A 9,511-nucleotide genomic window follows, 5' to 3' on the forward strand; every position below is an offset into this window, starting at 1 on the left:
GCCTAAAAATGTTTGTCTGCTCAGTCTGACTCAGGTTCCCAGAGCCTAGGAGAACAAACACAACAACCCTTTCCGGGCCCTCTGGCAATCCCAGGCGGCCACGTCCAATTTGGTAAACAACACTCTGCCCTGGCTCCTTGCAGGATACGCAGCAGCGGGGGACTGTGACGGGCGGCGACAAATTGGAACCAGAGAGACTGAAATACTAAAACAAAACAAAACCCGTTGCTATCGATCGAGTAGCTTCCGACTCACAGAACCCTGTAGGACAGAGCAGAACTGCCTCATAGGGTTTCCAAGGAGCGGCTAGTGGATTCTCACTGCCGAGCTTTTGGTTACCAGCCGAGCTCTTAACCACTGCGCCACCACTCAGGTTGACATCTCTAGGGAGTGAGTGGGGGAGGCGGGGCCCAATTCCCGTCTCAGGAGTGAGTGGGGCACTGGATCCATCCTCCTCTTCTCTGGGATGCTGCGAATCCGCCTGGCCGAGCTGAGCCCCGCGGGAAAAGCAGAAAAGGGCCATTGCCACTTTAAATGACTCAGGAAGTGAAAGGAAGCCGCCTGACAGTGATAGGGAAAGTAGAACCGGGGCGGTGCGGGGCCGGTGGCCGCCACGATCTCGCCGGGGACCGCCGGAGACCAAGCGGGCTGCGCAGCACGGGCGTCTAGGGGTGCGGGGGCGCGAGGGGAGGTGGCAGGGCGCCGCGCCGGAAGTGCCCGGAACGGCAGAGGAAGCGCAGCGGCGCGCAGAGCAGGCCAAGCCGGCGGCGAGGCCGCTTGCTCCTCGGTACGGACAGGCTGCAGGGAGCAGGCGGCGGCATCGGCCTCTGGCCCTCCTCCGAGGCACAGCGCGGCCCCAACGGGCGTTGATTCCCCGGGAAGGACCCCGTTGGGAGAAGAAAGTGAGGAGGCCGTGCGAAGGCCCTGAGCTTAGAGGCCTTGGGGCCTTGTTTGCGTCACAGCATCCACATGGCCTCGGGAGTGGGCGCTGCCTTCGAGGAGCTGCCTCACGACGGCACGTGTGACGAGTGCGAGCCCGACGAGGCTCCGGGGGCCCAGGAAGTGTGCCGAGAATGCGGCTTCTGCTACTGCCACCGCCATGCCGAGGCGCACAGGCAGAAGTTCCTCAGTCACCACCTGGCAGAATACATCCATGGCGCTGGGGCCTGGACCTCAGGAGCCAAGAGAGAGGGCGAGGGGCAAGATAAAGGTGAAGCCAAGGTAGAGAATGAGACAGAGATAGATAGCGAAGCTGGGGAAGAGAATGAGTCCGAGGAAGAGAGTGAATCAGAAGAGAGCGAGACGGAGGAAGAGAGTGAGGATGAGAGTGATGAAGACAGTGAAGAAGATAGCGAGGAAGAAATGGAGGATGAGCAAGAAAGTGAGGCAGAGGAAGACAACCAGGAAGAAGGAGAATCTGAGGCTGAGGGAGAAACTGAAGCAGAGAGTGAATTCGACCCAGAAATAGAAATGGAAGCAGAGAGAGTGGCTAAGAGAAAGTGTCCAGACCATGGGCTAGATTTGAGCACCTATTGTCAGGAAGATAGGCAGCTCATCTGTGTCCTGTGTCCGGTCATTGGGGCTCATCAGGGCCACCAACTCTCCACCCTAGACGAAGCGTTCGAAGAACTAAGAGTAAGTATTGGGCTTTCAGAGCATAGGCCTGGGTTTCAACTCAGGTGGCTGAGCTGTGGCTACATTCACTTACCTGTCTCTAAAAAGCTATTCAGCTTGTTGGGGAGGAGTGTTTATGTCCTTTTTTTTTATTTGAACCCCTTTGAGAATAAGATGAGAAGGCTCTGGATCCTCTCACAAGAAAAATGTATGTATACACAAAATCTAGTATATAATTTGTGGAAAAGTAAAAGCCTTTGGTCTGTGGATCCCAGATAAAACATTTCTTGCTAACTTAAAAAGCACCTCCCAGTGGAGTTGATTTTGACTCATGGTGACCCCATGTGTGTCAGTAGAACTGTGCTTGGAAAGGATTTTCAGTGGCTGATTTTTCCGAAGTAGAGCACAAGGGCTTTCTTCTGAGGCGCCTCTTGGGAGCTTGGACCCAACTTAAACCATTTCCCACTGCATCACCATTGTTTAGACTTGTGCCTTGACTTAGGGCTCTTGATAAGGCAACTGCTTTGCCTACTTGAAAACATGGGAAACTGATTCTGCCGAATGAATCCAAGCAGGTTATGTCTCGATAGTGAAATGTAGGGCTTGTAACCCATTCATTCTGGTGCAAACCTCTGCTGAGAATTTGCATTTCTAACGAGTTCTCTGCTAATTTGCATTTATAACTTGCCAGGAAGTTATACCTAAGAATCACTTGGGGATCTTGTTAAAATGTAGATTCTGATTTAGTATATCTGGAGTGGAAACAAACCAGTTTGAAGCCCTCAGTGAAGAGACTCCCTAAGATAGTGGTTTTGATAATGACTTTATGTGTGCTCTGAGTTCATTTTGGGTTCTTCAAGTTTGAAACTTCTCAGGGGGCTGAGAACGTGGAGGCCAAATTGGGATGAGGGTGAGGATTCCAATGTTCTCCATCTTTTACAAGAGAACATAGGCTTTGTCTTTCTTGGACCATAATGCTTTCCTAGAACAGTGTTTGGCAAGCAGTAGACACTTAATAAATATTTGTTGGATGAATGAATTTGCAAATTATTTGCCTTTTATTTATATTGTGATGTTTGCAATTAGAGAAGCTGCTGGAGTTCAAAGTTTGAGAGAGGCAAACAGTTCATTAAGTGATCAGTGTATTAGTGAATGTTGTTCTATCATGACTTACGCCCCTCAGCAACCTTACAGTTGTTGAAACTGGGATAACAAATACTTTGATAATGATAGTCACCTGTATTAAGGTTTTTCCTTTTTTATCCTTGTATTTTATGTAAAATACACATTGGGAAAGTATGGAAGAACATATGCATAGTCGAGTAAATAGTTATAAGGCAAGTTCTGATGTAACCTCCACTCAGATTAGGAAATAGAACATTACTAGCAATACTGAAGACCACCCCCCATACCTGTCTCCAATTATAGTCATCTTCCTTCCCCATAGGTAACCATTTCCTGACTTTTGTGGCGATAATTTCCTTGCTTATCTTTATACCTTTACCACATATTGTGCACTTCTGAACTTTTTTGAGCTTGACATGATTGGTATATTGTTTGCATTCCTTAGGGTTTTGCTTCATTTTCTCAACATTGTGTTTATGAGATTCATCTAGTGGGTGGCTGTGATTTGTTCATTTTCATTGCCGTAATAGAATCCATTTTATGAACATGCCATGATTTACCTATTCCATGGTAGATGAACATTTGATTCGTTTCCAGATTCTGGAGCTGTTATAAACAGTGTTGGTATAAACCTTCTTGTTCATGTTTTGGTGCACATAAACATACATTTATATGGAATATAAACCTAGGAGTGCAATTGGTAGGTCATAGACGATGCATGTCTTCAATAGTACTAAATGTTGCCAACTATTTTCCAAAGCAGTTGTACCAATTTGTATTGCTGTCAAGAATGTATCGGAGTTCCTGCTGCTTTGTATCTTCACCAACACTTGCTATTGCAGAATTTTAAATTGTCAATCTTGTGGATATGTAATGATCTCTTACTGTGGTTTTAATTTACATTTCTCTAATTATCGATGACTTCAGTATATTTTGTATTTCCTTTTTTATGAAGTGCCCATCAGATATTTTGCTCATTTTTCTATTGGGTTGTTTATCTTTTTCTCATTAATTTATAGGAGCTCTTTATATATTTGGTTCTGACTTCTTTGTTGGTTATATGGTTGCAAATATCTTTTTTCACTCTGTGGTTTTCCTCCCTCACTATCTTGCTGTCTCCCTCCCTCCCTGTCACCCTCTGTCTCTTTCTCTTCCTCCTCTTCTCTGTAATGCCTTCCTTTTTTCCTCCCTCCCTTTATGATTAGTGCTTCTTGTGTCTTATGCCCTGCGTCTTAGGCCCTTGATTTTTGTGTAATGGAGGTAGTGGTTCAATTTCATTTTTCCCCCATAAGAATAACCAGTTATCTAGCAGCATTAATTTTTACAGTATCCAGCAAAAATATTGTTTTCCACTGTTACTTAGGTTAGTTCTTTTCTTTCCTACCTCCTTGAATGTAAAGTTATTCACTTGTAATACAGTTAGATTCATTTGTCAGTGCTTATATTACATTTTGGGTTCCCTTACATCTTGGTGGACTTTAATTGTTTCTCTTTTTAGTATTTGAAGAGTATGTGAAACATTACTATGGTTCTGACACAAACACACACATTCTCACAGAGAGAGCTAGAGAGACAGTGACAGTTAAATAACTCAATGGGACAGTATTTTTCTTATTACATATGATGTATTCTATTTCTGTTCTAACCTGTTCAAAAAAATTTCTGGGTTCCCCTACTAAATTGATTTCATGGTACACTAATGGGTCACGTCCTGTGGTTTGAAAAGTACTGGTCTAGAAAATCTACATGGCAGCTCACCCTAAGATCACCTGAAGAAAAGGTGGAGTTTTATATAGTGGCAAAAGGAGAGGTAGTTGGCAGAACTCACTAAGTGCTTACTGAGCGTCTTCAGAGTTTTTATCATGGCTTTTCTGTGGACTCCTTGCCCTAGAGTGTGCCTTTAAGATGGGTACTTGGGGAGAAGACTGTTTGATTAAGCGATATTGGGAACAGCTGCAGAGGGGAGCCAGCGAGGAGGACAGGTAACAGCGTGGTTGGGAGGCTATAGGCCTATGCCCAGAACAGCTGAGACTCCAGAGGGGCTGGAGGTGGAGATATATGCCAGGGTGTAACCCTCATGGTCAGTGGCTCTGGTTCTCTCATCTGCTCATAAGGAAAAGGTCTGGTGGGGAGGCAGGAGGTTGAAGGTCTGCTGTAATGTACCTGTTTATAGTTTTTATTTCTTATTCTTACCTGAGAGGATTTGGGCACCTTCTAATAAAAGCATGAATCACTGACTACCTAGTGGTTCAATCAGTGTCTTATTTGTTTCTACAGAATATGATAAAAACTAAAACTAAGGTAAAGAATATGGCTTGATGTCACTAGTTAAGCCACCCCTAAATGGTTCTGTGGAAGTTATGGGAGGGCAACGGTTCTGGGTTTCCCCATCTCAGTTACCATATAAAATGTACATTTTTAGCCTATGCTAGAAGTTTAGTGAGCATGACAGATGGGGCTCTATCTTTCATGGAGTTTACCTGTAGCGGGGAGGGGGGGTAATTTTGGATGGTGTTATGTACTATGAAGACAATAAGTCATGGTAATGAAAGCGTAGTGTGGCAGAATAGGGTTATTTTTTGATAAGGTGGTCGTGGAAGGCATCTCTGAGCATCTGACATTTGGCTGGGGACCTGAACTATGAGATCTTGCGAAGATCTAGGGAAACCCTCCTATTGTGCAGCATTTGGTATTGCTTGTGCAGAGTCCAGTAATTTTATTTCTAGAGGAAACAATTGGTTTGGATCATATAACTTCATAGAGGGATTGCTTGGCTTTCGAAGTGAGAGAATGGCATTGTTCTAGCAGTTGTAGTGTGCTGCTAGTACAGGTGAAAATACTACTCTGTGGAGGGAATATGTGTTTATGGGTTTCCCTTTTAAAATAGTTAAACTTTTCAGGGGATTCAACATTCAGGGTGATGGAGCTTCATTGAGGAGAACCTGGAGGGCCTCTGCAGGCTTAAGTGGAGGGGAGAAAGCCATCTAATTGTGTTCTGTTTAGGGTGTGGACTCTTCCCACAATCTTCATTAGTAACATTACACTTTATAAGCTAAGAGTGAACAAAATGTCCACAAGAAAAGTGGTCAAAGCAGAAAGGATGGTGAATGCAACGTCTTTAAGGTAGAGGTGAACTTACGATGTTAGAGGGACAGCAAGAAGGCCATTGTGGAATAGACTGAAAGAGGAGTAGGAGGTGCCTTGACTGCACATTTGAATCACTCGTGGAGGGAGGTTGTTTAGGAAATATGCACGATTGGCCCCACACCAGCCAATTACATCAAAATCTTGATGCGTCTGTGTGTGTGTGTGTGTGTGTGTGTATGCATATTATGTATGTAAGTACATTTTTTATTTTAGAACAGTTTTAGATATACAGAAAAATTGCAGAGTACAGAGTTCCCATATAGCTCACACTGTTTCCCTGTTATGAACATCTTACTTTAGTGTGGTACATTTGTCACACTAATTAACCAATATTGATAAATTATTATTAACTAAACTCTGTATTTTATTCAGATTTTCTAAGTTCTTCCCCAGTATCCTTTTTCTGTTCTAGGATTTCATCCAGGATGCCATATTACCTTTCATTGCCATATTTCCTTAGGCTCCTCTTAGTTTTGACAGTTTCTCATACTTTCCTTATTTTGGTGACCTTGACAGTTTTGGGAAGTACTAGTCAGGTGTTTCGTAGAATGTCCATTTATTGGGATTTGTCTTACGTTTATCTCATGATTAGACTGGGGTAATGGGTTTTTGGGAGAAAGACCACAGAGGTTAGGAGCCATTCTCATCACGTCCTACTTTCAGCATAACTTATCTTGTTCATGCTGACCTTAATCACCTGGCTGAGGTAGTATTTGTCACGTTTTTCCACTTATAAAGTTACTCTTTTTTCCCCTCTTTTCCAGCCAGCTTGTGTTGGTAAAAAAAGCAAATCTTGGGGTGACTGTGAGTAAGGAGCAGTGTGCTTGGTCCAGAAAGATTGTGAAGTTATGGAACCAGGAAAAGTTTATTGGAGGAAATGGTATTTGAGGTGGGCCTTGAAGGACAGATAGGATTTTACTATGCTGAGATACAGGCTGTTATCTCTGTGTTCCCACAGCAACAGCTTGTGCACATTTATTGTGTTACTGAATGTCGTTGTTAGGTGCCATAGAGTCAGTTTCAACTCATAGCGACCCCATGAGTATTACTGAATACATATGAGTATTAGTAAATACAGTATACTGTATCGATGTTATCTTTTTCCATGTCTGTGTGTCCTGTGGGTTGTGAACTCTTCAAGGTCTAGGACTGTATGTTATTCATCTTTGTGTTCCCAGCACCTAGCACAGTGCCTGCTAGTTAATAGATGTACATGAAATGTTTGGTAAATATATAATGTGGAGTATAATAATTTCATCTCCTCCCAGGGAACTTTGAAGAACTGTGTAAAAATGGCATGGCAGAGACATCTGACCTCCTCTAACTTCACAAGGGGAAGAAGGAAGAATCATCAGCATCAGTAGCCCAAAGCTGATTGCTATGAGGCAAGGTGGAGGTCAGACATAACCTCCTCTCTCCAACCTTTTACCAACTCTGACACCAGCTGTCCCTCCTACCGCACTCTTTACTTCTTTGCTGGGTTCAATAATTCGTTGCAGTGGCCACACAGAACTCACAGACCATACTCACAGTTAAGGGGTTTATTAGGGAAGTAACAGGTTACATTTCAGGATCAGAACAACTCAGGGTACAGTTCTTGATCAGGAGTGCTCCTTCTCCCCCTCTGCTGCTGGGCCCTGCTCAGGGCCTTCTGAGCAAGTGTTAAAACTTAACTCCGTGGGTCAGCCAGCCCCACCTCAGCTGTCTCGTGCTGGTCTCTTGGTTCCTGCCGTCTGGTTCCCCCCACCCCCAAATCTCCCTTTAAGCCTAGTGGAATGGCAAAACTGACCAATCCCCTCGTTAGGATTCCATATACCTTATTTGCATGGTCCCTTCCCCACAAGGGTGCCATGAACCTTATTTACATTGTTAGCAAGCTATCCAATTCCCTTGGTGGGCCACAAGTACCTCATTTGCATGGCCCCACCCAGTCATTTGGTAGGAGTTACAAGGATTATGGCTAGAAGAGCCATATTAAGTAATTCACTGTACGGTAAACTGAAACAAGCAGTACTGCATTAAGTTACATTAAGGTTGCAGTCCTTGGGTTGTGCGGTCAGTTAGGCACTTAACTGCTAGCTGAAATGTTGGCAATTGCAACCCACCGAAAGGTGCCTCAGAAGACAGGCCTGGCAATCTGCTTCTGAAAGATCACAGCCTTGAAAACCCTCTGGAACAGTTCTGCTCTGCACATATGGGGTTGCCATGAGTCAGTCAATTTGACAGCAACTGATAACAACATTGTAAGTTCAGCTGCATTTAAAATAAAATAATGTGAAAAAATTTCAAATAACAGCAACTCAAATAAGATAGATAGTTCTCTTTCATATAGAAGAAATCTGGGTATAGACAATCTAAGGCTGGTGTGGAGGAACCACAAAGTTATCAGAAATCCGGTTTCTTTCCAGCTCTACTCTGACATCCTTAGAGTATAGTCCTTGTCCTGGACCAAGATGACAGCTGGAGGTCCAGCCAGTACATCTTAAGAGAACTCTCTAGAAGTTGCACACATCGCTGCTTATATTTCAGTGGCCAGAACTCAGTCCTAGGGCCTTATAGAGCTGCAAGGGAGGCTGGGAAATAGTCTTTTCTCCAGGCTATAGTGTGTCCAGCTAAAAGCTGGAGTTTTGTTACTATGGGAAAATGAATATTAAAGGGTCAGTCAGTCTTTGCCCCAGCTGGTTTTATAATTATGAATTTGAGTCCTGGCTCTGCTACCTACTAGTTGTGTCATTTTGGGTAATACCATCAGCCTCTCTGAGTCTTGGTTTCCTCTCTATAATGGAGATAAAAATTGTTTCTCTTCATAGCATTATGGTGAGGAACAAACAAGATTATAGATGTAAAGAGCTTAGCACAGTGGTGGGAATACAATAATCCCTCAGTAATTGGTGGCTCTTATTATTATTTCCGTTACAGAGCCATTTAAAGTTCTATCCTGAGTTCAGTACTAGACAAGTTAGTCTGACAGCAGAAGTTCTGGACACCAAAATTCTCTGGGTGAAAACTCTTCAGCCTCCTCTCCTTCTGCCTGCTCTATTCTGGGGGTTAGATAGTCTGGTGAAAAAACTTGTCTTCAGAGAAGAGGCTCCTGTATTTCAGCGTCCTGCTGGTGCCATATGCGCTAACTAACCAAAACACAGCTGGTAAGTCTAATTTTAGGTTTACAAGTCTTGCTGGTTGTCCTCTTTAAATTCTGTTTCACATCAGAAATGTGGGAAGTTTTTATAGAAGCAGAGGGGAGGCAGGAGCAATACACCCTTTACTTTCTGGTTAGAAGTAGCCTTCAGTTTCTTTCCAGTAGGCAGTCATGGGGAGAGGTGTATGGTTATATAGGTACCTCACTGTTCTCCTCTCTTTACTTTGTTATATGTGAACCCTGGAAGAGTGTAACCTCTATTGAGTGGTAGATTCTGTCTTCATGTATGTGAAGAATGAAAATGCTAACCTGTATCTGAGGTTATAAAACTAAGAGAGTCTAGAAGCTGGTTGTTGTTGGATTTTGAGGTTCTTCCAAAGATGAGAATAATAATAGCTGTCATTTATTCAGTGGTTTGAGGTCAGGTGCTTTTCATACATTATTTCATTTGATCCATGTCTTAGTTTCTTTTTTTTTTTTTTTTTT

At 43.6% G+C, this 9,511-nt stretch overlaps 1 protein-coding gene across 5 annotated transcripts in view; it reads left to right on the top strand.

Annotated features, from left to right (window-relative positions):
* The first annotated feature begins 587 nt into the window (after window positions 1-587).
* The window catches only part of TRIM44 (tripartite motif containing 44), a 139,716-nt gene continuing 130,792 nt past the window's right edge, over window positions 588-9,511 (top strand). For 2 of the 5 annotated variants that reach the window (XR_002825251.1, XM_023738382.1), the window contains exon 1: window positions 664-1,635. Coding sequence is in view for 4 of the 5 variants with exons in the window: in XM_023738382.1 (XP_023594150.1) it covers window positions 970-1,635 (666 nt within the window). In the remaining variant the exon portion in view is untranslated. Of the gene's footprint in view, window positions 1,636-9,511 lie in introns of all 5 variants that reach the window. The other 3 variants (XM_023738390.1, XM_023738388.1, XM_004369801.2) reach the window with 3 other exon arrangements.

Source organism: Trichechus manatus, unplaced genomic scaffold (assembly GCF_000243295.1).
Source record: "Trichechus manatus latirostris isolate Lorelei unplaced genomic scaffold, TriManLat1.0 scaffold00006, whole genome shotgun sequence".
NCBI classification, from domain to species: Eukaryota; Metazoa; Chordata; class Mammalia; order Sirenia; family Trichechidae; genus Trichechus; species Trichechus manatus.